Source organism: Cynocephalus volans, chromosome 1 (assembly GCF_027409185.1).
Source record: "Cynocephalus volans isolate mCynVol1 chromosome 1, mCynVol1.pri, whole genome shotgun sequence".
Classification (NCBI taxonomy): Eukaryota; Metazoa; Chordata; class Mammalia; order Dermoptera; family Cynocephalidae; genus Cynocephalus; species Cynocephalus volans.
Genome location: NC_084460.1, coordinates 181738326 through 181765922, shown reverse-complemented (window position 1 = coordinate 181765922; position 27597 = coordinate 181738326). Strand labels below are relative to the sequence as shown.

Below are 27597 nucleotides of genomic sequence, written 5' to 3'. Positions count from 1 at the left end.
AGAAAATTCTGGGTGGGCCTAAATGGTAAACAGATTCTATAAAGTAAGCAATTTTCTCTACCCAAATATTGTAAGAAACAATTTGGGGGTGGAGAAAAGGTAAAGGAAGAGACAATAAATTGGTAATATTCTAATTGCTCCTGATAACTGGCTTTCAACCAAGGAGGTAGGATACGCATCCTGTGTGCAGGGGACGATTCCAGTCCCTGCAGAAAACCAGGAGAAAGACCTGGAGTCTGGTGGAGGGATCTGGGAGCAAACATCTAATCTGGCTCCATCACAGGGCTGTGGAGAAAGACAGTAAGTAGTGACGGGCTGGTCCGTTTGTCCCAGGGGGACTTTAGGCTGGATAGAAACAGTAGCTGACCAGAGGAGGGAGGCAAGAGTCAGAAGACAGAGTCTGACATGAGAGGCCAGAGTCAGTTCTCCTTAGAGAGGGACCACGTGGCAAAAAGAACCAGCTGGGACTCTCCTCCTTTGGCAGCTGACCCAAGAGATTAAGAGTTAACGCCCTTCACATGGAGATGCTTCCCACCCTCTGAGTCCCACCTATGATTTCCCTGAATTCCTTATTGTGTCCTTTGCTGCAAGCACAGTGGCCTTGCACCCTTTGGAAACTGGCAGTGGAACATACCCTTTGTGGCCAAGCACAAAGGTCCACAAGGCCTCCCCAGGTTCCACTGCATCTACCCTGGATTTGCCCGTGAGGCTGGCCCTCCCTTCCCTCGGCGCATGAAATCTGATTGCACACACAACTGACTCCAGAATTTTATGAGCACCCCTTGTGAAACGTGTGAGCTATAAACTGGGCCCAAGAGCACATGGGGCATGGAATGGCTGGTATTTGTCACAGAGAAATGTGGGGCACCACCAGCCATGCTCCATTGAGAACTGACACTTGGAACAGTCAGCACCAGGAGAATGCCCCATCCCTGAGAGAAGGCTGACAAGGATGGGTGGGGGACAGTCCTACTGGGTCTTTTATACTACTGGGACAGCTGGGACCTACTAACCCTCACTAACATGGGTGTCTGGAGTCAGAGACTGTCTTCATTCACCCGCAGGGCTCCCGCAGGCTCTGGCAGTTCCTGGTACATAGGAAACATTCGAAAAATGACTGAGGGCCTGAATCCAATTGCTCCAATGCACCTGGAGCCTGGTCCACCCCAGAAGGTGCCTTGTAGCACCTCCAAGCTCTTTCTTTTCTGGTACAACATCCATGGACTTTTTCCCTTACAGAAGCTCACAAATCCTCACTACTAAGAGATCACTTACGCAGAGGCACATCTGACGGAAGGGGAGAGAACAGAAGGAGGAAAAGGAAGAGAGAAGACGGCAAGAGGCCTGAGCCATTGGCAGCAAAATCCTCCCCAAGCCACCCCCTGTTCCCAGTCTAATGCTTATAACTTAAAATGCAATATCTAAATAAATATATGTAAGACTTCTTGATTTTGAATAACTCTGCTTTGAATAATTCTGTAAATTTTAAAAAATGATAATACTTGTACTCTCCAATTGCTTGATAAGCTGAAGTTTCCATTTTCAAGCAACATCAGGTTTCTCTGAGACAACATGGTCAAGGGACATGGGTGCAGGTGTTGGAGCCAGGGCGAGCCGTGAACTTGGGCCCCTCGGCTTACTAACAGTGTGGCCTTGGGAAATTCACTTGTTCTCCCTGAGCCTCAGTTTTTCCACTTTAAAAAATAGGGATAAAGACAGCTACATCATTCAGGACCTTTGTGTGATATACTTGAGTATCCTGGGCACCCAATAAAGGTAGCTATTATTGTCATTATCATCATCAACATCATCATCATTACTCTTCCAACCCTGAGCACAACAGAACAGACAATTATGGAATTCAGGGTACTTTTTAACAAGCCTCAATTAGTGTGGTTCTCATGCCAAACTGTAGAGTCCTTAAAGAACTGCTGATTTTTTTTCCCACTGTCTCTCTCAAAAATTAACACATCCTATGCCTTCTCCAAGTGAAAATTAAGAATTGAAGTCACTCTCGTAATTGCAAAGTAAACAGATCTTCAGCCAGGAAGCAAAATGCAGGGCGCTGGCCTGGCATTCATGTCTGGAAGTTACATAAACCTCTGGGTAAAGGGTCCAGGGTGGAGAGCTCTGGAGAGCTGTGCACGCCTTGACTGACGGCGAAGCTGATGAGCCCAGGGGGCCGCTTCCTTTTCAAGAAATGACACTAGCAACCTCTGTTCATAAAAGTGAAAAGGCTGATCTCCCTTCCAACTTTTGGAGTTGGCACTAAGAGAATCTGGGCAGTGCCCCTGTCTTTTGCCTGCCATGTCCTTGGACAGAGTGACTTCCATGGGATAGGAGAATGCAACTGTCCACTGTCAGGATTTGAAGTTCAACAAGATGGGATTGTAGATCCACATGAAGAAAGGTTATTATAACAAAATGGGAGAAAAACAAACTAGCCCACCCTTTTTTGGTATTTAAAGGGAATATCCTCCAAATATCAGCAATTTCTAAGGTGATCTTTAAAAACTGATAATAGCTAACCCCCCTTGACTACCTACTCTGATTTCAAGTATGGTTCTAAATAATTTACAGATGTTATTGGATTTAATCATCTCAAAATCATGTAAGACATGTCCTATTATTGTTCCCATTTTACAGATGAGGAAACTGAGATTCAGAGAAGCTAAGTAACCTGCCCAAAGATGCAAACAGGATTAGGCAAATAAAGCTCTCTCTTATTCTCCCAAACTGGATCCAGTCAATGGTCCCAGCTTCTTTCCAAGTGCTCAGAATGGAAAACAGACTCTTCTCTACCCTTTACCTGGACACCAGCCGCTCTCCCGGCATGGCCTATCTGCCTTTTAAGCCACTCTTGCCCACTCTCAGAGCCTCACACCCTGATGTCTGTGGCAGGCTCCTGATGGGTCTCTCTGCCTGGAATTTCCAGCCCCTCTGATCTTTCCTGTAGCCTGGACAAGGTTAACCCTGAGAAGATGCCATTTTCTCTAGGTCATTCTGCTGGAATATTATTCAAATGCAAACTGAATCACATCTCTCGCAGGCGGAGTGACCCTGGGCAAATCACCTAACCTTCCAGTGCCTCTGTCCTCATTTACAATGTAGGGACACTAGCACCTGCTTCTTAGTGCTGGTGAGAATTAAACGAGATGTTACACGTGAGATTCATAGAACAGTGGCCAGCACATGGGGCCAGTCAAGCATCTGGTGCACCCTCCACCTTCCATACTTCCTCCTCTTTCTTCCTTTCCTTCCCTCTCCTCCCCCTCCCCATCCCCTCCTCTTCCCTCTGCCCAACATCTGCCAGTCAAGCCAATTCCTCTCCTCAATGCTGTCCTCTCTCAGGCCAGCTACTGTACTGTGTCCTTAATGACCCACACCCCCTTCCTACCTAAAGTACCTGCCGTCTTCTCACAGCCATGGCAGGTAAGCTCCTCCTCCTCCTCGTCTCTTTCTAGAACTCTCTAGTCAGCATCTCTTTCTCCTTTTCAGAATTCCTCTAACAATACAATCGACTCTGCCTGGTTTAGCACCCAATTGCTTACTAATTGTTTCCTGTTGGTGACATTCCTCCAGGGCGGGACCATGTCAGCCTTCTTTGCAGAACATGTGCCGCCATCTCCTTGTGGGGCCTGGGCTCTTCTCCCTGCCCACCCAAATTGACAGTCACTGGGTGACCAACTCATCCTGGTTTTTGCCCAGACTGTCCTGATTTTAAAATTAAAAATCCCACACACCCCTCACCAAGTCCCAGACAGTCACCCTGAAAGGCCTTACAGATTCCTTAGAAGCAGACCTTTGCTGCTCTCTAAACAGAACATCAGCACAGATGAGTCGATCAGATTGAAGAGTTGATATCTTGAATGCTGACGAGGGGAGGCCCGAGATAAGCAAATATCAGCTGCCTGGGCAGGAGGACAGATAAGCAGGGGCTGGGGGTGGGGAGGGAGGAGAAGGCGGGGATTTAGGACAAGCCTGGCAAACTCCCCAAGTCTTGCAGAGCCAGCTAACCGGGGCAGCCTTTCCCCTCCCAGCTTTCAGGCCACCTTCGGGTAAGTCTGCTGCTCGGCTGGATGGGAGAGACAGTTAAAATTGGTGGTGCAAGCCGACCCCAGAACTGTCCATCACAGGGTGTGGCAGACACTACAGACCAAAGGGCACCATACAAACGTGCCAGACACCAGGACTGCCTCATTTCTGAAGCTCTAAATTGCTCTCAACAAACGCCACTACTTGTCTTTAATCCTCCATATTACTCCTTGAATTAAAAAAAAAAAAAAGAAAAGAAAAAAGGCAAGAATCTCTGTCCAAGTCAGAGAGGAAAGCCTTGTGGGCATCCCCGAAGCCGTCAGCAGGTGGTGAGAAGCGAGCACCCTGGTGCACCTGCATGGTGCCTCCTTCCAGGCATTTAGGGGCGGAAAGATCAGTATCGATTCATCGTGTTACCCTGGAATTTAGCACCCACCTCTCACCCTAAAATGAAGATACATAATTACATGCATCTTCTCAACTTCTCAAAATAATACACCCAAGGCCTTAAGAAGATCACAGATTCCAGTCCTGTCTTTCACAAATGTGATTATGAACAGAATGGCTATGTTGCGAAATAATAATAATGATAATGATGATGGCGATGATAATGATGATGATGATGATAGCGCTGACGATAATGACAGCAACGGTCTACGGCTTCATCTGCAGCATTTACTGTGTGCTACTCACTGCTCTTAAGCACTTTACTCATATTAACTCAATTAATCCTAACGAGAGCCCGATCAGATGTAGGCACTATTACTATCTCTATTTACAGGTGAAAAAATTGAGACACAGAGAGATAGAGAAACTCACCCAAGGTCACACAGCAGGATTTGAACCCAGGTAGTCAGCTAGAATCCATCCTGTTAATCCCACCCTGGACAAATGAAGGGGCTCCAGCTCCAGCCAGGATGGCCCCTCAGGGAAATGGGAGTTAGCCTGTTTGCTTGTTTTACTCCATCTCTGTTCAGTAAAAGTTGGTGGTGGCTTGCAGAAATGCATACTGATAAGAGCACACATATCAAAAGAAGGTGAAAAGTGCAAAGGACAAACAGTGGTTGGGGCAAAAACAATGGAGCTGGGTTGAGGCTATAAAAAAATGCTCATCCTGTGTGCTGGGGGATACTGGGGAGGAGACATTTAAAAGCCCTGGTGAACACCTTTGGTGGCGAGGTGGGCTGGGGGAGTCCCCAGACATGTCTTACATATTCTGTTCCTTCTCTAGGAAACTTTTGCTGGAACTCAACGTGGCAGTGAGTTTAACTTTGCATCCTCCCCTCCCCTGGAGTGCAAATAGTCCTTCTGCCTGATTAACAACAGACCCCAACTCCCATCCCCTACCCCCACATGCCTGGGCCAACCTGGCAGGGCTGGCTTCCGCCTGCAGAAACTGGGGTGTCCTGCAAAGCCGTGCACTTGGGCGGATGGGCCTATCTCTTCTTCTTTCCAACAGGACAGGCAAGGCCAAGGGTCTCCTTGGAAGATCCTGTCTAATCTGCTCTAATCCAGGCTATCATGGTCCCATATGTAGCATGCTCCATATCTCTTGGCTAAAAGACCTTGGATCTGGAATTTTTTTAAGGCAGGTAAAACCAGTGCCTGCCTCGGCCATGAAGGGCTTTCAATAAAAGCACCCAGAGAGCATTAAACACTAAGTAAGGCCACTTCCTAATGGGGAAAAGGACTTTATCCCAGAGTGTGAGAAGGTATCGGGTACACAAGCAGGGCAATCCCAGAAGCAGCAGGAAAATAATCACAAACTGATTTTCCAAATAGGGTGACCCTTGACCACAACTATCTCTGACCATGGCCCAGAGTGACAATGACAGAGAGCAAATGCTATGACTATTGACTGGTACGGGAGGCAGAATGATAGCCCTTCAACAGTGTCCACATCCTACTACACTGTACCTGTGAATATGTTACCCTACCTGCCAAAAAGGACTTTGCAAAGAACATCAGGTTATGGATTTTGAAATGGGGAGATGATCCGGGATTATTAGATGGGCTCCATCTTTAAAAGTGAGAACCTTTCCCAGCTGTGGTCAGGAAAGATTTGACTAGAGAATAGTGGTCAGAGAGATGAAGTGATACCACCTGGGAAGATGAAAGAAGGGAGAAATGAGCCGAGGAATGCAGGTGGCCTCTGGAAGCTGGAAAAGGCCAGCATGGATTCTCCGCTAGAGCCTGCAGAAAGAAATGCAGCCCTGCGGATGCCTTCATTTGAATCCAGGGAGCCTGTGTCAAGCTTCTGACCAATAGTACTGTGGGATCACAAATTTGAGCTGTTTGAAGGCACCAAGTCTGTGGTAACGTGTTACAGCAGCCTCAGAAAACTAAAGCAGCTGGACATTCCCATATGGGAATCCAAGACCTTTTCCCAAGACAGTTCAGAGGGTCAACTACTAATCAGTCCTACAGAGGGACAAACCTTGAAGCAGGTAGCACTTACCTTGTTTCTGGAAACTTCCTGCATGGAGCTACTCTGCTCATTGGCCAGGGATTATTGGCACAGTGGCCATAAGAATCCCTGTATCGAACCCACTAACAACCAAGCCAAGACCACAAATCCTCTGTGTCAACTTGTGAACTACAACTGTTGGAGGCCTGCTGGTTCCTCTGTGTGGCATCTGGGGACACAGCCTCTGGTGAACAAGCCCCACATGGATCTTTCTAGTTGGACCAGAGGCCAATTTTTAAAATTTGGCAAGACTGATGTGAGGGTCCATCTGGCCAAAAATCTTACAGGGCCAGTCCTTAGATCGTCACCTCAAGAGAATGAGGGGTCCACCTGTGAACCCTCTTTTTGCTCTTTTTAATCTTAATTCCTTACCATTGTTTTGAAAACCTTTCAAATGCCAAGCTGTGGAAACAACTTCAAGAGGCCATTGGTGCCCCCTAGTGGTCTTGAGGTGCACTTTCAGATTTATCACCTTCATTTTTACCATATCTATCCCTCATTAGGTTCTGGCAGAAAATGCCACACGTTAGTTTTCAGCCCCTGGAGGAGGCCAAACCACCCAGTTTTACCCAGGACTCAGGGATTTCATGCTCCATACGATTTTCAGTTTTAAAACCAGGAAAGTCCTGGAAAAACTAGGATGAGTTGGTCTCCCCCCATCCCTAACAGTCCTCCTAAATCCCATGGAAAAACTACCTGAAGACAGCAGTGTCTTTCTGTCCTAAACACTGCAAACACCAGTTCCCAAACACAACTTGGACCTGAACAGTGTGCCTTTGAAACTGCATCTTGATTTCAGATCAGCAGTTGGATTGTGCATATGTTGCTTATGTTAGGGAAATAGCCATTTAAGAATTATAAATTATTTCTGGACTCTCATTGAAGAACTCGGGGTAGGTGGACAGGGAGGAAGCCCAGTGTGTGGGGGAGAGTAGGGTCACCCCATACACTGGGCTCAGAAGACGATAAAAAAGAAATTCTAATTATCCCTAAAAGTGTTCAAATTCAGTTTTTTCAATTTGTTCAGAATTATCTGGCTCTTTTGCAAAGTTCTTTAGAAACACATAGTTCACAAAAGGGAACCTACTTTCTCTTCATTTTTCTTCATAATGTTTATAAGTTTTAAGGAGGTGAGAGGTTTGGAGAAATCTATTAACAAAGGGAAAAGTTCAGTGCCTCAAACACCCTCAGGTGGAAGTTCTCTGTGGCTGTGTACTAGTCCATTACTATTGCTTACAACAGAACTACCTGGAGTTGGACAATTTGTAAAGAAAACAAAATTTATCGCTGTAAGTTTCAAAGGCTGAGAAGTCCAAAGTCCAGACAACACATCTGGTGAGGTGACTCTACAGCAAAGCAAGGTGTCACATGGCCAGAATGGCAGAGCAGAGAGAGCTAACCCCTCACTCTTCCTTTTAAAGCCATCAGAACTATGCCCATGACCACCATTAAACCATGAACTTATTAATCCATTCACTATGGCATGGTCCTCACAATCTCATCACATCTTCAAGGTCCCACCTTCAGTTATCATAATAGGATTTCCCACTCTCTTAACACTGTCACAGTGGGGGTTAAGTTTCTAACACATGGACTTTGGAGGACACAATTCAATCCACAAGCAGCTGAAAGCTGGGAATTCTATAGTACTTTTTGTGCACACTGAAACTAGTCAGTAAATCAGAAATATCTTAAGGGAATTATTATGAGATATGGTTTAGAACCAATGTCGGTTTTAGAACGCTTTCCTTTTAATATTAAAGGATGGCAAAAATCAGATGCCTGTAGTTAACTTTCTAGGTAGAAGGCAGGTGATGACTTTTGTGGTATGATTTATGACATCTGGAAGAATCCACCTGTCTAAAAATGCCCCCACTCGCCTTTCATTAAAGCCTGAATCTCAAAGGATTACCTAAGAAAAAGACAGTCTGTCAGGGTAAGTGGTTGGCTTCCCCAGGCCCAACCTAGAAGACCTTTAACCCAGTAACCTTTAACACTATCCATATCCTCATACACAAAATGAACAGGTCCATTTTTGTGACCTTTCTACACCTTCCTACAGGTGACGTCTTCCCACAGGTGTCTGATGAAGTGGCAAAGGTAGATGAACACTCATGTTCCATCTTAATAAACCTGATTTTGTAAATATATGCTTGTCAGATCTCTTTCCAAAAGGTTTGAGGCAGTTTTGAGAAGCTGTATTAATTACTACAGCTGGTCACTGTAGCTATGAAGGATATTCAAAATCCAAAGTTAAACCACCTGGAATACTGAAAAATAGCAACCTAGGATGCCAAGTAGATTTCGTTTTCTAAATGGAAGTTCTTAATAGATCTCACGGATGTCATGTAAAATTTTGTTACATTTTAAACGGCAAATAGAACCAGAGCTACTTCTAGTCACTAGCTCATCAGTTTCTCCTGCAGTTGTCTTGCTTAATGGAATAACTTCAACAAGAATAGCAACCAAATGAACAGCTTCCGGCATAAACAAAATTGCTTGCAACAGAGAGAGGCGATTGTGTAACGCTCAGTGTGACCACATGTCAGATCAATGTATAGTGGGATGGTATTTTTAATATAAATGCAAATGTAGTAAACTTTGCCCTGTACCTTCATGTTTAAGAAACCTAAGACGTATCAACCTGCTAATTTTCCCTGACACTCCCTTTTCTTCTGGCCACGAGGATTTAAAGGTAAGCCTATATTACTAAACTGAAATCTCAGGTTTCACAAGCTTTGGACTCAGATCAGCCCATCATTTTGCATTGGTGAAAGGAGACAAAAAGAATTAAACAGGAGTGCATAAAATCATATCATGTATAAAACAGGAAAAGTTGGCTTTAAGCTTCCAAAGGAGGAAAATCAGAGTCAGATCCCCTATCCCCACCCCACCCCAAAAGTGTGGAGTTTAGGAAAATGACAAAATTTTACTAGAACTATGTTTGAAAGGGTGACTACTTCAGTTTTAACAATTAGATTTCATTTTGCATTTCCTTACAAGTTCAAGGGTTCCTAGGTCATGGATAATTAATTTGCTAAACTTGAAAGTTCTTTGTCAGTGAGCAGAGACATACCAGACCACCCTGTAGATGTTAGCAATTTAAACGGTGAGCTTTTAGGATGTTTCACACATTACAAAATTATCTGGAGGTTTGACCTTCCCCCATTTCCTGCTGTCAGTGCTATAACCATATTCTATGGCCTGGCTTGACCCACATAAAGGGAAGGCTAATGGTCCGAAGCCAGAGGAATCAGCCGTTCTCCAAACAAGGAGAAACACCAAACTGGCTGGCCAAGGCTAACACCCTGGCTTTATTATAAGGAAGTCTTTTCTGTGCCACATGCTTTTTTTTTGGCAAATATTGTAACTCCCTCCCACTTTCACCCCTGGGAAAAGAAAAGGAGGGGACTTATACTGTTTCAAGATTCCCTAAACCTGACCCAGCCTGAGATCAACTTCACACAATTGTCCACAAACCAGTCGAGGAGCCATACATTCAAAGGTTCGTGTTTTCCCAGGGGGCAGGGATGCTAAGTGACTGTGAAACCAGTGTCCCTAATTTGTGGCAAATTGTCCAATGGCCACAGCAATCCAGTGTCAGGGTGATGCGTCACTTCATCTGCCACATGCAAATGGACAGGCCGACACCACACAAGGAAGGGCTAGAATTTTCTATGTTCATTTATTTTCCTAAACCCAATCTAAGCAAGTCCAATTACATAAAGAATTCCCATCTTTCAGTTTTGTGTTATGGGGCAAAGCAAAGTAAGGCTTGAAAAACCGGAATTCAAAGAGAAGGCAACAACATATTACTTTCTGTGTAGAATAACTTGCAAATGTTTTACAGTAGGGTGCCAACAGGCAACCAAACAGGAAAATGGAATGTGATGATAATCAGGCTGTGATTTGGGGCGATGCCACCAACCTCCAGAGGCTGTTCCTGCACACCTGGATATCCAGGCAGTGTTGTACCTCACCCACCAGGAGCTGTGAGCCGGACCAGACAAGGACCCCTGCTCAGCCCCACCCCCACCCCCAGGAGCTCTGTTCTTTGTTTGGGAACATATGTGTACAAGAGTGTACTCGTTCCTGCTGGGACCTCCAAACAGGCTCTCATGATCCATCTGTAGAAAATTGATTCGGAAAATAATGGAACAGTCTTTTCCAGGAACAAAGAAGTGGACACTTGCCTCACCCACAGACTGGAGCACTAGAATGACATGTCTCGTGAAAGGAGACAGAAGTATTTGCTCAGCTGATCTGATATAGAGCATGGAGTATCATTTCATGCTGTGTTGAAGGTGAATCAAAACCGACAAAGCATTCAAGGAGATGTCAGAACCAACAAAGACATGGAGTTGTCTAGGCTTTTGCCAAACTTAAGAAAGGGAATTCAAAATAAAAATCTCCAGTAGCTGCAGTTCCCAGAGGCGGCCCTGGACTGCCGTGACACCCCAGCTCTTTCACGTTCCAGTCTGTGCTGGGGGTGCCCCTGCAGTTGTGCCGAGCAATGCTGAGGGACACCACGATCAACCCAGTCCTAGTTCTCAGAAAAAGGAATAAGAACACCAAATGAGATACTTGCTAGAACACCTTCCATGGAATAACATGGACTGGAAATAGAATGAGCAGTAAATGATAAATTTTTTTTTTAAATCATAATAATAGTACTCAGAATGGATAGTATGATGCCAGGCATGTGCTTTGAAACATAAGGACCTTGGAAGTGGTCTCTGGCATTACTTTGTACCCACCTCCCAATCCCCAAAGAAAAACCATCATTCTTCAGCAAAGTACCTTCTAACACCAATTCATCTGGGCTTCTCCAAGGGTCCACCTCCTTGAAACACACACGTTGGGTTAAACGCTGACAACTTCTTCCTGAGAGTGAGTCTGGCCACAACTCTGGAGGCATGGGAGACCAAAGGCAAGGTGGAGAGCCCTGAAATCCATACCCTTCTCTCTGCTCTACCTCTCCCTGCACCTCAAACTGCAGACCCTGTGGAAGAAAGAAGGGGAACGTAGTCTTCAAAGATGGGGCATAGGCAGACTCTTCCTCAGGCAAGGGAATAAGAAAAGGGACTCTTTGCTTTCCCTCCGAACCTCGAGAGAGCTGTCCCACCTCACTCCCATCCCCACCCCACACTGAAGGCAACTTCACACAAGCACCCTGAGATATCAGAAAGATCCTATTGACATGAGTCTGTGAGACCTCTCGTTAACTTGTCATTGATATAAAAGCATCCGTAAAGATAAGAAAATACAAGAGGTCAGGGAATGAAAGGGCAGAGGGGGGCTTGCTGGGTCTTGGGTATTTTTGACTCTATAGTGAGCTACATGCCTCAGCGTGCCCAGCTTAGCTTTGGGCATCATCAAAACCAGTCACCCCCTGGTTCCCTGGACCGCGACTCCATGCAAATACACACTTATCTGCACCATCTGCAGGACTCTGGTCATGGAGACCGTCCAACTGACACCATGAAAAGAGGTGAGCTTGGTTTTGCACCATTTCATCTATGAATCTGTTCAGTAAAGTTCTGCTCCAGAAGATAAGTCTCCAGAGTAAAAATGGCACAAAATATGGTATGCCCTAAACCAAGAAATAAAACCTCATTCTGAAACACAAAATTGGGCAAAAATAATAAAAGATGTTCTTTTATGGAATTTGGAATGCTTAATAATGCTCACTGAATCAATGAATGAAGACATAAATCAATCACTCAATGATCCCCAAAACACTAGACAGTCTGCGTCCCCGTGCACTGGGAACAGAAACGCTGAGCATCTGAGACATCAGGTCGCTTCACTCTGTTCCTGACCCAGCTTTGGGCCTCCATTGTGCTAAGAACATTCCACCCACAGGGGAGAGTGTTGGAGAACTACAGACCCACAGATTCACTTCTCAAATTATTACCTCTGAATAAACCGAACAATTTCAGGGGACTTTTAAATCTCCATTTTTACTCAGATACCATTCCAGCAGGCAGCAAGAACTTAATAAATAATACTCTACAAATTTGAAAAGCTAATTCCCCTAATTCACCATAGTAAGATATGCTGTAGGCTAACAGTCCTGAAACTCTGGATTGCAGATAAAAAATTCTGGTATTGAAATATAATATCACCCACTGATACTCTTCAGAGGGAGGACATTCTCAATAAGAGGCCAACACTCCTGAGAAAGATAATGTGAGTTACATTTATTACATACTGACTGATTTTCCCTTGGAAATGATACAAAAGATTATTCTCTTTGCCAGTGACCAAAAGAACAACTTTCATAGGAATGTCCCATGAACCACAAAATTGAGGGCAAAGTGTCCTATGGAACACAAAGTGTCCTGAAGGATAGATAAACCACTTAACAGGGTGACAAAGATAACTTGAGGCAAAACCAATAGAAACGTGACAGACAGTACCAGTTGGTACCAAGTTCTTAACTATTTCACAGTTTCTGTAAAGGGCAAGGACACCTTCGCAGGGGTCATGGAATACAGGAAGGCTTCTTTCTTTGGGGAGATGGTGACCTTGCAGCCCTCAGAATTAGAGACCCTCACTCGGATTCTGGAATTCCTATTTGTGAGTTCCCCTCCCTTGCCTGTCTTCTAGTGGGGGACAAAATAGCCAACAAGGACAGCAACGACCAGCAAAGCCCAGAGTCAGAAAGAGGGCTTCTCGCAGAGCAGGGCGGAACCAGGGCAGGTGCGCCCTCGCGGCGCCGATGCAGATCGGGAGGGAAGCCCGTCGGGCCCTTGTTTTCGTATACTGGCTGGTACTGTGTGTTACCATCATGCTAGCTCACCCCATGACACAAACATTATGCTTCAGTCTTCTTGTAAGTCTATAAAGGAAAAATGCACCATAAGTGTGGCAAGCCCTATTCTAGAAAAGAAAAATAGAGTATATTTTTCTTAAATCAGTACAGGTCCGCACAGTGGATGACATTTTCTGGATTGACTTTGTCCGCACATCCAGCCCGTGCTCTAGGCCACTGTCCCCAGTGGAGTGAAATCTGCGCTCGCTGGGTGCACGTTATCAGCAAAAGGTGTTCTCGGATTCCTCACTCCAGGCTGTAAAGGGGTTACACCCTGTCTTGAAACAGACTTCTCACTCTTCATATCCTTAGAACTTAGAAGTAATTTCATTCATCATTACACCTAGATCCTAAGAAGTATATTTGAGATCTTAAAACTTTGAAACATAGACCTAAACTTTTCAAAAACCTACTAATCCTAAACATATTCCCGAGCGTGTACAGTCATTTATTCCTTTCAACTGCTGTGACAATTCATTTATTATAAGATGGATTAAATGACCCACATAGCTTAATTACTGCACCGCATTGCTCTTAGCTTTACATTCCCGCAGAACGCTTGGGTATATCAGTGTTCATTGTCACCACAGGTGGAACCAAGTCACAGGAAAGACATGAACAAACAAAATGGCACTTGCCACTTATTCTCAGACATGAATTATGCTTTAAAAACTCCAGGGCTATTTTTAATCCTTATTTAATAATATGGCCTGATACCAACTGAAGCTTTACTTGGAGATGAAAAGCCTATTTCCTTGTAAAATTCTCACACGGAATTATTACAACAAAGGAACGTCTTGTTCTGGAAATCCTGCTTAATAATGCAGCCTGTTTTAATATACCTCAGTGATGCACGTTCTTGAATGACAGAGTATTCCAATCCTTACAGTGACTCAAAAGGGAAAAATGCGGGCAGCAAATGGCAATATGGCACCTCCCTCCTGTCCTCTGCACTGTCCCCCACCCCTGAACCGCTTTAAACCATTGCATAACTCCCACCTTTGAACTCGTACCTCCCACCTTGGCCCTGTCTTTTCACCCATCCAGATTTCACCAGCTTGGAGGAGACATAAGTCACATGTCCCAGTCACCAACTGCTGCATAACAAACTACCCCAAAGTTGGCAGCCTAAAGTATCTGTTTTATTATATCTCGTGATTTTCTGAGTCAGACATGTGACCAAGGTTTGCCTGGGTGACCTTTCTGTGGCACATGGCATTGACAAAGGTCAGTCAGTGGAGTTCGGCTGGTGGACAGGCTGGTCTGGAGGGGCCAAGGCTGCTTCACACTCATGTCTAGCTGGGATTGTCAAATGGAGCCTCCTGACATACCTATATGTAGTCCCTCCAGCATGGTGACCTCAGGGTGGTCAGTGAGCAAGGCAGAAGCTGCGCAGCCTTTTGTGATATAAAATCAGCCACATTACTCGCACTGTGTTCCAATGATTACCAAGTAGCACAAAAATCAGGCCAGATTTGGAGGGATGAGAATCAGACCCCACTTCTCAATGGGACAAGGGTCAAAGAATTTGCAGCCACCTTCAATCCACCACACTACATGATTCCAGGGTGTGCCAAAGTGCTCAAATCATTTATTAACAGATCCAGTTCTTTATGAACTTGAGCTGGTTTATGAAAATTTTAGCAGGGTCTAAAAGCAATGGAGAAACTTTTTTATATTCAGCAATGGATAGAGATGCATACCTGCAGTATTCCTTAGCAAAGTAACAGAGCGATCGTGCTTTATTCTTGCTATTTATGAGTCAAAGAATCATAATTTTCTGGTTAAAATGGCAGTTAACAAAAAACTTCCCCCTCAATATCTGATGTCTTAATATCTCTGAGTTTTCTTAAGCATTAAATTCTCCCTGTGGAGGGCTCGATGACCCAAAGAAGCCATTGAGTGCAACTCAAAACTCCATCAGTCTGACCATCTATAAGAATAGAGGTGAAGGCATCCAGCCTGGAGTTAAAACAAAGAGAACAAAGCTGAGGGAGAGATTAAGTTTTTCTAAGGTTCTTTGAACTCACTTCCAAGGCCCTGACACCAAAGGCACCAAAAAAGTGTTAATTTTCTCATTTGGGGAGAAGGGTATCTCTGGGTCTCCAGACCAATGACACCTTTATTCTGTGCAGCTTTCAAAGCACATGACAGCTGTGATGTGCCCAGTGTCTTGGACACACCGTGTGGCCATTGTCCCGAGGGCCTCATCAGAACGACTTTGTGTGTCCCACCTAGGAAGAGAACAACGGCCCTCCTGCTCTGATTCCTTGTCCCCACATCCCACTGTGGCTACAGAAGGGCCAGGGGTGCCTCTGGGGGGCTGCGGGGTGTGCACAATGAGGTTCTTCCTGCTGGCCTGCAGCAGCCTAAGCCCCCGATAGGTTAGAAAAATACAAACTTAAAGCCTTGGGCAGAACGGGTCCAGGTTTCCTCTTCTCTCAGCAGCGGGCCATCCTCTCCAGCAGAGAGTCCGCCAGCCAGAAGGCAGAATCGGGTAAGTTTGTGAAAGAGGCCCCGACTCCCTGGCTTCTTCAGGACAGCTCTGAACTCGCGCACTTGGGACAAAAAGGGGGCCCTGGGACTAGTACCCACCTAATGGGCACTAGTAATGCTTCTCCTTTCTAAAAATAAATGCTGCTACTTAGGGATGACAAAGAAATGGCAGCAGAAGGGGTAGACAGGATGACCCTGGCCCCCTTGCTCACGTTCTGTAACGACAGCAATTTTTCTTCTGCGCCCACCTTTTGGTCTCCAACTGTATTCTTTACTGTAGTCTCCTGCCATTGAGACAGAAGGAGAAAGCTGATCTTTCACGTGCCACAGTACTTTAATAGTTGTTAAATTACTGTGCACGGACAAAAGCCAGTGTCTGTAAATATAATCTGACTTGTGGGTCATTGCTGGTTTAGATGAAAAAAAGCTACGGGATATAACACTTACATTCTGCAAAATATCTAATTAAAAACTAACCACCCCAATCTTTCCACCTGATAGAGTAGCCATGCTTTTACATTGCTGTCAGTCATGTGTCCACCACTGACCGATGGATGGATAAATTGTTAATCTTCCAAATAGAGGGGACTGCAGCAGAGGGGCAGAGCCTCACACTCAGAGATCTGGAGTCTTAATCTCCCCTTGATGGGTGCCACTGCCCAGCTGCCATCTTGCTCTTCCTGCATTCCAGCACCCCCGTGGTCCCCTCCTCTCACTGTGTGGGAATTGTTTCTTTCTGGGTCAATCTCTAGGCTGATGGCTCCAGAAAGGCAGGGGCTGTGTTTGTCTTAATCACTGCTGTGTCCCCAAGCGCCAAGCACAATGTCTGATGCTTGGCAGGAAACCAGTAAATATTTGTTTTAAATATATACCTTTGGCCCCAAAACGCCACTTGGTAGTTTAGAAGACGGAAAAGCAACTTTTACTTCTCCCCCCATCAATAGACTCAACTTTGAAATGAACGACCAGGTACAAAAGGGAAGAGAAACAGTGAGTTGGGAGTAGAGCCTGTAAACCCTATAAAATTTTTTGTAATTTTAATAATAATGATATTAGAGAATATTTTTAATCTGATGATTTTCTACACACAAATGAGATTAAACTTAATGTTTACAGACCAAATAAGTATACATCAACATGGTTTCTGTTTCTCAATAGAGCTACCGCCTTGAAAGCTTTCAAATTATTTTTCCACACAAACATTGAAATTTGAGTATTTCAGTTCTCCCTCCCACTCATTAAACATAAACGATGGGCAGGCTTTCTAATCCTCCACAATTCAACTCATTCCCCGTGAACCTACGCAAATATGATTTGATTTTCTATAAATTGTGGTCAATTCTTTCAACAGATGGGAGCATATATAAAATATCTGGCTAGGAAAAACAACCTCAGAGACAATATTTTGATATCACTGCGTCACAGATGATATTTTCAGAATGGTTTTGATCTGTGGAAACCAAATTCATTTCAACAGATGGCATACCAAGACCGAAGAGATATAGCTCACATTTTCAGATGGAGTAATGTACTCTTGAAATGATCCTGCTATTTACAGTTTAAACTTTGTTCTGAACAGGAATTCTTACTATGTAACATAGAGTTTAATTCTGAAAAGGCAAGTGCTTGATAAAATATACCTGCTAGTTAAAAGGGAAGGGAGAAATTCAAGGCTGGAAATATCTAGTCCCTCAGGATTTAAAAAGTTATAGAATATAAAATAAACAGAGCATTTAAAGATTCTGGGAAAGGACGTTGAAGATTCTAAGAGTGCATCATAGTCTATGCTTTGTTTTTCCATGCATCAAGTATAAGAAATTTCTAAGACTAAGAAGAGAAATTGCTCCAGTACAAACACACTCGCATGAAAATACGTGCAACACATATGACAAAGGTCTAATTTCTTTATATAAAAATCAGGAAGAATAGGTCAAAAGCCCATCTGATAAATGCAAAGGACATAGCCAGCCAGCTCACAGAAAAACAGATAGCAATAGGTTTTCAATACATAAAAGCATACTCAACCCCATGCATAATAAAAGAAATGCAAATTAAATGACAATGGACATCATTTTTTCACCTCTCAGATTCAAAACGTGTGCTGATACCTGAGCAGGGAAGGTTGAAGAAATAAGTGTGGCACTGATACAGTGTCCGAGGAGCATTCCTTGTTGTTACCACTTTGAAGAGGAAATTTGGTAAAGGTGATCAAAATTTTGAATATGCATACCCTTCCCCCAGCAATGCCATTTCTAAGAATTTAGCTCCCATGTATTATTGCACATCTGTGGAAGAATATTCACTACACCATTGTTTAATGTATCAAAAAGAGGAAAGTACCTAAACATTCATCCATGCGGGACTGATTCTAGAGTACAACGTTCACTAGAATACTGTGAAATTTTTAACAAGAATGTGAGAGAGCTGTAGGTACCGAAAGGGAATGATTTCTAAGACAGAGAGTTAAAGGAAGAGAGCAAGATGTAAACCAATGGATTTCTAGTGTTTTAAAATGTGTCTACAAATACTTTGACTTTCCTTTTTATTTATTTACTTTTATTTTTATTTATTATTACTTTTTTTTGGCAGCTGGTGGTACAGGGATCTTAACCCTTGATCTTGCTGTTATAACACCATGTTTTAACCAACTGAGCTAACCAGCCAGCCTTGACTTCCTTTTTTAAAGGTGGAGCCTAATTCCACTCCCCTTGAGAGCTGGACTTAGTGACTCATTTCTAATGAGTAAAATAAGGCAAAAGTGACAGTGTGTGACTTCTGGCATCATGGCTTCTTTCTTGGTCTCTCTTGGATCCCTGCTCTGGGAAAAGCCAATGCCATGTTGTGAAGACACTAAAGCAGCCCTATGGAGAGTCCTAAGTGGTGAGCAACATATACTCCTGCCAAAAGACATGTGAGTCAGCCATCTTGGAAGTGGATCCTCCAGCCCCAATCAACCCTTCAGATGAGCCCACAGCCCTGGCCGACATCATCACTGAAACCTCATGAGCCAGAGCTACCCAACTAAGTGGCTCACAAACTCCTGACCCAGAGAAACCATAAATAATAAATATTTTTTGTTTCAAGGTTCTAATCTTGGGGTAATTTGCTACACAGCAATAGAAAACTAATACAGTGAGGACACATGCTTGATTTTCTCTGGAAAGATATTTGGTGGATGTCTCTAGGGAGAAAAACTGGGAGTCTGGTCTTCAGAAATGGAAGAAGACCTTACTTTTCATTTTATTATATCTTTTCATATTTATAAATTTTTATTATCCTAATGTATTATCTTTTCAAAAATATCAGTAAGTGCATTTTACAAAAGAATCCCATGGACTATATGAATGTGTTGTAACAAACTGCATATAAATATATTTAATCTATATTTTATTTTGACTTTATTTAAATCAAAATTATGAACTTTATAGGTAAAAAGCATTTCTATCTTTATATGTATGATGTTTAGTGTCGGATGTATCTTACTGTGATAGAACTTGCTAGTTCTTTATTCCACAGCCATTCCCCATCTTCCTTCTAAATAAAAATTCAATTTTGTATGAATGGCAATGTATCTAGTCCCAGATGATGAATCAAAATACATCTAAGCTAAGGGGTTAGCAAACTTTTTCTTAAAAAACCCAATAGCAAATATTTTAGGCTTTGTGATAGAGTTTCTGTCACAACTATCAACCCTGCTGTTATACTATGAAAGCAGTCATAAATAATATGTAAAGAAATAAGCATGGCTGGATTCCAAAAAACTTTATTTATGAGCACTGAAATTTGAATTTCATATATTTTTCATGTGTCAGGAAATATTCTTTTGATATTTTTCAATCATTTAAAAATGTGGGGCTGGCTGGTAGCTCAGTTGGTTGGAGCATGGTGCTGAAAATACCAAGATCCATGGTTCAATCCCTGTACCAGTCAGCAGGGAAAAGAAAAAATATATAAAAATCATTCTTATGAAGCAGGTGGCAGACTGGATTTGGCTTGCAAGCCATAGTTTGCTGACCTTTGGTCTACACCAGTCTTATAATCCCATTCCCTTGTGCTCATGAAAGGCCTGGATGGGGCAGCCACAGAATCCAATTCTAGCCAATGAGACATAAAGGAAAGTTTGCTGCAAGAGTTCTGGGGAGGATTTCTTCTCCCTGATGAAAGAGAAACAGGCATGAGAAGAAAGCCCTTGACCTTTCCCCCTATCTTCCTACATTGCTGGTGACGATTCAGTGCTTGAGGCTAAGGTAGCCATCGTGATGATAATGGGAGACAGAGCACAAAGAACCAGCCTGTGCCCTTGATGCCATGGGGAAGTTGCTGTATCCACTTACCTCTGGATTTCTTGTTGTACGGGAAAAATAAACTTCTGTTTAAAGCCACTTGTTATTAAATAATTACTTGCAGCAGAACACACTCCTAATGACATTCTCTACAACATTAAATACCATAATGCAGCACCAGCTGGGCAAAAGTATTATTTATAACAAGCGCTTAAAATGTACCTAATTGTTAGCCCACTCACCACCTCACACGAGAGCTAAGAAGTTTAGCAGAGCAGATGGTCCCCCATGGAAGAGCAGGAAATAAGAATAAAGAAATTGTATTAAATTCAAGACTGGGAAAATTTCAAAGCAGCATTAAGTGAAATTTTGTACATAAGCAGCAACACCTCCAAATTAAAATGCTGTTTTGACAAAGAGAAAATGGGGTTTTCAAGTCAAGCAAGGACTCCAGCTGAACATGGACTTGGAAATGTCTCCCTCTAGAGAGGAGAATGGGCTGCCAGAAAGCAGAAAGGTGTCTTTCAGAAGCTGTCTACATTGTGGAGAAAATATCTCCCAGATTCAGGGCCCAGTTTATGAATGAAAACTCAAGCAGAAAAAAAGCAAGAAAATTAATGCTGAAAAAGGAGGAGGTTAGGAGATTTGAACGTCCACCTCCCCAACTCTCAAAAAACCTTTTCTTTGCTGAATGTGGCAGGAGCTCAGAGAGTGGCAGATGACCAAAGGCAGCCTATTTTAGAAAAATCTTGAAGAATTTGTACCAGGGCTTAGCAGAGGGTCCCAAGCTCTGTGGACCAGAAAGTAAAATGGTTGTGTCTCCCCAAATACTATGAAGTCAACAACTACGTAGTGACTATCATCGCGTCTGCAGGTCCTCCTGCTCATCCTCCACCCCTCCATCTCTTCATACCAACCAGTACTGTCTCTTCTGTGCTGGACCCCGTGCTAAGGGCTGAGAGAACAATGACGGGCAAAATCTCCATGGTCGCTGCCTCTGCAGGCTTCCAGCCTAGTGAAGAGGCTATGCACACTTGATGTATTACATTGCTCCGTGTCTGTCTTCCATGCTAGATAGTAAGCTCTGGGAGGGCAAGGACCTTGGCAGCCTTGGCTGCCAATGCGTCCCCACACCCTAGCACAGTGCTCAACGCACTGTAGATGATAAACTCATATGAAACTATATATAGCATGATGATCCACCTGAACCTAAAGCATGGGTCAGAGCTTTGGCTTTTACTCATTCCTTCAAATTCTAGATTTTATCTAAGTGTCTAAAGTGAAAGAGTAAATTTACATGCTTAAGGGACCCAGTGTAGTATTTCTGAATGTGTCCTGTGGGTTTTTAGATACTCAAGGAAACAGGATATCTGAGGGGGTTTAATGGAGAAATTCTGGCCATGTGAAACCAAGGACATAAAGGCAAGGAGGGCAGCCCGTGCCAAAGGTAAATAAGCACAATTGGGCCCAGGAGGCACATGGCCCATCAGCCCAGACAGGGATGGGAGCTGTGGCGCAGGTGCACATGGCAGGACAGAGCCACAAGTTCCCAAAGCCCTCAGCATCTTGTAGCCCTGCTGCCAGGACATCTTCATGGAGGAAGGGCCACTGGCTGCACAGGGGGAAGTGGGCTCATGTTTCAGGCTTTGCTTCTCACTAGCTGAGCCACCTTTAGCCGATCGGCCATCGACCCAACTACCTACCTATCGTCACCAAAAAGCAATGACTGAGGGCCTGCCATGAGCTCATTCGGTGCCTGGTGGTGAGGATAGAGAGGGGGTTTATAATGTGGATCTCATTGTGAGGAGGGGTCTCACTGCTGCCATTGTGCCTGTGCATACACGTGTGTCTGGATGTAAGAGGTTAGGAAAACATCCTGTTCTACCCTGAATGACCCTGTACTGATTTCAAATAGGTAATTTGTAAGCGTGTTTCATAAGACAATCAGAAAGCACAATACAAAAATGTTTTTAGGGGAGATTTAAAGTCAGAGAAGTGCATCTTTGCTCACATCCCTTCAGAACACATAGCACACACATATGAAAATAGCTCCCTTTCAAGCTCCTCGGACACCAGACCCCACAGAACAGGCCTCAACATGTCTCTCCCAGCAAAATGTGCACAGAGAGCTGCAGCCTACTAGTCTACCAAGAGAACATCAGATGCTGGTCCTAGCATGTTTCTGTCCAGCCATCTGGTGTGACAATGTTTGGATGGCTTTTTTTTTTTTTTTTTTTTTTTTTTTTTGGCATTTCTAGGTGACGATGCTCATTCAAAAGGCCATATCCTTCTTGAGTTTTACTTGGTTCCATCAGGTCTCAGTTCACCTCTTTGGAGAACCCAAATGTGATGGTGAGTGAAAGTTTTGTTAATAGTTAAATATATGGTATGCTAAACACTATTTGAGAAATTCTTAGACACTGGCCCAGGATTATTCACTGTTCACAATGAATGAATATAAAATTAAGCCATGTACAATTTTCCCAGAAATCCATTTCTCAGACTGTCCCACCCAAAGACCCAGACTCAATGTATACGTGCTGGATTAGAGGAAACAAAACCGTAAGTAAGACTCCCCTGGTGACTAAATCTCCACAGCTGCTGAAGTCCTTACTTTATCCTTGTTGTTAGCATTTTGTTTGTTGTTATGATCTTATGTTTTATGTTATTATGTTGTCACTCCTTGCTGTTGTGAATAAAGGAGAAAAATCTTTCTTACTAAATACGTTGCAGGGTAACCCTATAATTAGATAACAAATAATTAACACTTCTTTGAGAAAACAAAACTAAAAGTTCACATAATCAGCAATTAATTTACCATAAAACAATTCAAGGTCTTCCTTGGCCTGTTGTATATGTTCCTGGATATTTTACAAGAATACATCCTTATATACGTATAGAATAAAACAGAATAACAAATTAATAACATGATAATTCTCCTAAAGATGGGGAATATCAATCTATCGGGCAGCTAAAATTAGAAACAGATTTGAGGCAATTATTATTAGATATTACTAGGTAGTAAGTCATTACTTTCAGGTATATTTGTAACCAAAACATTTATTTTTTAAAAAAAAGGAAAAAATGTAAAAGTTAAAAGTGCACAAATGGAATGTGGGCTAATTGATTTTAAAATGGGGTTAGCAGGCTCTCATCTGAAGGTCAGGGGAGCTTTTGGAAGAATATTGCAGTGTAATCCTTAAAGAACAGCTCTGTGAACTCCACACTCCAGCCATGCCATAGAAAACCCAGCCTGAGTACTTGCCTTGAAATGTTCACAAAACCCAGGTCAGCTGTCCGCTGTGGAGTATTGAATCCAGATAAAATGGAGCCCAAAGAAGGAACCTGGAAAAAGCTAATTCTGGCGGAGAAATCCTGTTCTGAACTAAGGTTAAGAATTTCAAGTCAAGTATTACAAACTTTGAAGATATAAGAGTCTAAAGGTTTTTTTCTTGTTTTTTTTTTTTTTTTTCTTTGAGGTCCTTTGTTTTTTTGTTTTTAAAGAGAATGATTAGTAGGATAAGAAGAAACTGATATGCCTTATCAATCCTAGGAGGCACATCTTAAGTGACCCAGAGAAGTTAATCAGTCTCACTGTTTGGAGATCTGTTTCCTTACTCAAAGGAGAAAAAAAAGGTCAACAACTGAGCACCCAGTCAGTCATCAGGGTAAAGCTGCCCACCAGACGCCCCTTGCCTTTGCCTACACAAACTCCTCGCCAGCAGCATCCGAGAAAACAAGATTTTCTTACTTTTCATAACATTTTTTTCCCCAGAGAACGGAGATAATTGGAGACCTAGAGGGATTTTCCCTAAAAAAGAAAGAAAGAAAGAAAGAAAGAAAGAAAGAAAGAAAGAAAGAAAGAAAGAAAGAAAGAAAGAAAGAAAGAAAGAAAGAAAGAAAGAAAGAAAGAAAGAAAGAAAGAAAGAAAGAAAGAAAGAAAAATGACAGGAATAGAATGGGAAGGGACTGTTTCTGTGCAAACTCAATGAAAGTTTATGGAAGCAGAGCAGATGTAACAATAAGAAATCAAACTTTACTATGCTTATTTCAAGCCAAGCACTGTTCTAAGTGCTTTACATAATCTGATTCTTGAATTCCCACAATAACCTCAAAGGGTAGGTACTACTAGTGTCCCCATTCTATTAATGAGACAACAAAGGCACAGAAAGGTTAAGTAACTCACCCAAGGTCACACAGCAAGAAAGTGGCAGAGTCAGGATTTTATCCCAGACCTGCTGGCTCTGAAGTCCATGTTCTTGATCATCACACTACACTACCTCATGCAGGCAGCCAGCCACCCATTCAAACCCTCGTCATGTAACACATCTGTGCTCCACACTGGAGCTATAACAATGAGTTTCACACGGTCAAGGGAAGAGACAAAGCATGCAGAGGACAGCGCCATGTGAATGGAGATTCAGCAGGACACCCAACCCACACTGGGGGTGGAAAAGTCTCCTCAGAGGAGATGATGCCCATGCTAAATCTTGGACATGTAGCAGATAACCTGGGATAGGAGCAACGAGGGAGAAACTCCATTCAGGCAGAGGGTACAGCACATGCAAAACTTCAAGGCAGGAAAGAGTGTTTTTTCGCAAGGAAAGGTAAGTACTTTAATACAGCTGGCATAGCAGTACCATCGGTGTCAAAGGGTGGAGACACTCAGCAATGCCAAGGGAAGCCCAGACAGAATGGCCTAAGGAGTGTAAATTTTTCTGGAATTCTCCAATAAACAACTGAAGAATTTTGCACCAAGAAGCAAAATGATCAGATCTTTTACCTAGTTCACTGGCTATTACAAAGGCACTAGACTAGACAGGGCCAAGAATAGAAGCAGGGAGTCAAATTAGAAAGCTGTTACTGTGTTTCAAAACTGTGGTAAGAGGCCATTTGCTGGAATCATGTAGCCATGCAACCAGAGCCATGGGAAATTTCTCAAACCAAGGTGGCCAAGAGGAGCAGACTTGTGGCCACACGGTAGCATGTGCTCTAGCTCTTCCCAGTGGCCTCGCTGGGGATGGTGCCCTCAGGTTATGTCCCAATATGTAATTTTACAATGTCCCAGGGTCTTTAAAAATACTAGGAACAGCGCCTTCTCACTAGTGAAGAAACGCCTACCCACTGTGTCCCAGTCCCCTGCCACACAAACAATTCTTAAAATTCTTATGTTAATCACTTTGGGAGCATTTCTTTTTTACTTCTTAGAATGTGCTTACATTTCAGCCTGAGAGGTCTCCTAACTGGCTTCTATAAGCCTGAAAGTATTTCTGAAGGATTAAGATTTAACATGCAATTCACATTCTTAACCTTATTATCTCCAGCTTTCCTAGGTCTGGCCAAAGGTCTTCCGAAAGGACTTTTTAAAAAAAATAATGATCCTGGTGTGAGCTGCTGCTGGACTTTGTCCCTGCATTTTTGATGCCTTGTAAAAAATGCCCATTTAAAACTGCCTCAGTAGTGTCTCTATAGATTCCTTCACAAAACGTTGCCCTCTCACTGTTAGAGGTGAGGTTGAAGATATGACATACAGGCAAACGACATTCAAGTCACCAGCACCTTGTATTCTTCCAAAATTAATGTCAAAACGTTCAATAAATATCAAAATATGTAAGTAAGTTTCCACTTTCCTCCCGAACATATATTATTGATTCTACCAAAGCGGAATACCTTTTGGGGGCTGAAAACATCGGCAGCTCTGGGCCTCTGAGACTGGAGTCCAGGAGGTACTTCTCACCTGGAACCTACCTGTTTGCACTTATTTACTTTAAGTTTTAGTGCCTCCTTTGGCAGAAATTCCTTTAAACACCAACAGGGCATGTCGCTTTTTATAAGTTGCACAATTCTTTAATAACTTCCCGACTAGGACGGCCGGTTAGGGATTTCAGGATAGCTGACAGTGGGATGCTGGACTCACCACCCCGACCCCAACCTCTTTGCTTCCAAACTGTCAAGTCCTCCCCCAACTGCTCTCGAAACTCTTCTGCGTTACACCCCGCCTGTCCCGCCTCCCATCTGCGGATGGAAGCGCCTAGTGACACTCGAGACACCGAGGGCGCCCTCGCGGCGCGTCCCTGTCGCGTCCCTCTCGGATCTGAGAAGACCAAGGTTAGGAATGGGAGGGGGCGTCCTAGGAGTCCGGGGGGGAGGCGACGTTTACCTTGACGAAGAGGGTGATGTCGTGCTCCTGCCCCGGGGCCCCCTCCTCGGACGCCTCTCCGTCCTCCCCGCGGCCGTTCACTCGCGCCGACTCGTCGCCGCCCTCGGCGCTGCACTCCTCGGCCAGGTGGTTGCTGAGCCCGGCCTGCGGCTCCGCGGCCCCGCTGGACACAGCCGCCTCCGCACGGGGGCTGCCGTCGGGGGGCTCCTCCTTGTCCCCGGCTGCGGCTTCCTCGCTCGGCCCCTCCGGGCCCGGCTCTCCTATCTCCTCTTCCTTCTCCGCCTCCTCCTGGGGCCCGCCCCGGTCCCCGTCCTCGCCAGCGTCTGCCCCAGCGTCCCCGGGGACCGCTTCCTGGGACCCCTCTTTCTCCGGGCTCCCCGCCTCCTCCGCGGCGTCCGCGGCCGCGCCCCCCGTGAGCTCCCCGGGGCTGAGCGCCCCGCTCTGCGCGGCTGCGACTTCAATCGCCTCGACCTGGGGCTGGGGGCTGCGGTCCTCTCCATCCTGGGGCTCGCCCTCTGCCCCGTGCGCCCCTCCCGCCGGCCCCTCGGCGTCTACACTGTCCCCGGACGCCCCCGGCGCGCTGCCTCCCGGCGCCTCCGGCCCGCGCTCCGCCTCCACCGGCGTCTCGGGGGCTTCGGGGGCCGCGGACTCCCCCTGACCCTCCGCTGGGGCTTCTGCCCGCGCGCCCTCCTGCTCCGCGCCGCTCGCCTCCTCCTCTCCCCGGGGGACCTCCGCGCCCTCCGGGACGCCCCCGTCGGCCTCGGCTTCGCCCTGCGCTCCCCTGGCTCCCCGCGTCCCGGTCTCCGAGCCACTGCCCGCGCCCGGCGCTTGCTCGCCTGGGCTCCCTCCGCCCGGCCCGCCGCCTCCCTCCTCCTTCACCGCGGCCGCAGCCGCTGCGCCCGGCCCCTCGCCCCCCGGCACCTCCGCGGCGCCCTCGCTCGCCGGCTGCCCCTCGGCCTCCCCGCCCGCGGCCCCCGGCTCGCCCGGTCTCTCTGCCAGAAGCGCTGGGCCCTCGGGCGGCCCCTGGGGACCCGAGGCGCCCCCCTCCGGCTCCGCGGCCTCGGCCATGGTCGGGATCCCTGTCCTTGACGTTGCTTGGGGGCTGGTGGCGCCCGGCGAAGAGTGCGGTGCAGGGGGCCGCTGCGCCCCCTCCCCCGGAGGACGCCCCACTCCGGGCTCCGGTGACGAAGCTTTCGCCGGGGCACCGAGGCGGTGCGCTGGACGTGCAGGGCAAAATCTGCTTGTGCTCGAGACGCTGCCCCGCTTCTTTCTGGCTTCAGCTCTCTGGATTTTTCCTCCGCCGCTCGTGCTTCTCGCTGATTGCGCGTCTGCTTCCCAC

General features: G+C 45.1%; 1 protein-coding gene across 1 annotated transcript in view; it reads right to left on the bottom strand.

The window, feature by feature from the left end:
- Window positions 1–27326, bottom strand: part of CLIC6 (chloride intracellular channel 6) — a 39680-nt gene extending 12354 nt beyond the window's left edge. The window contains exon 1 of the mRNA XM_063074760.1: window positions 26259–27326. Coding sequence (XP_062930830.1) covers window positions 26259–27326 — 1068 coding nt within the window. The remainder of the gene's footprint in view (window positions 1–26258) is intronic.
- Window positions 27327–27597: the final 271 nt, after the last annotated feature.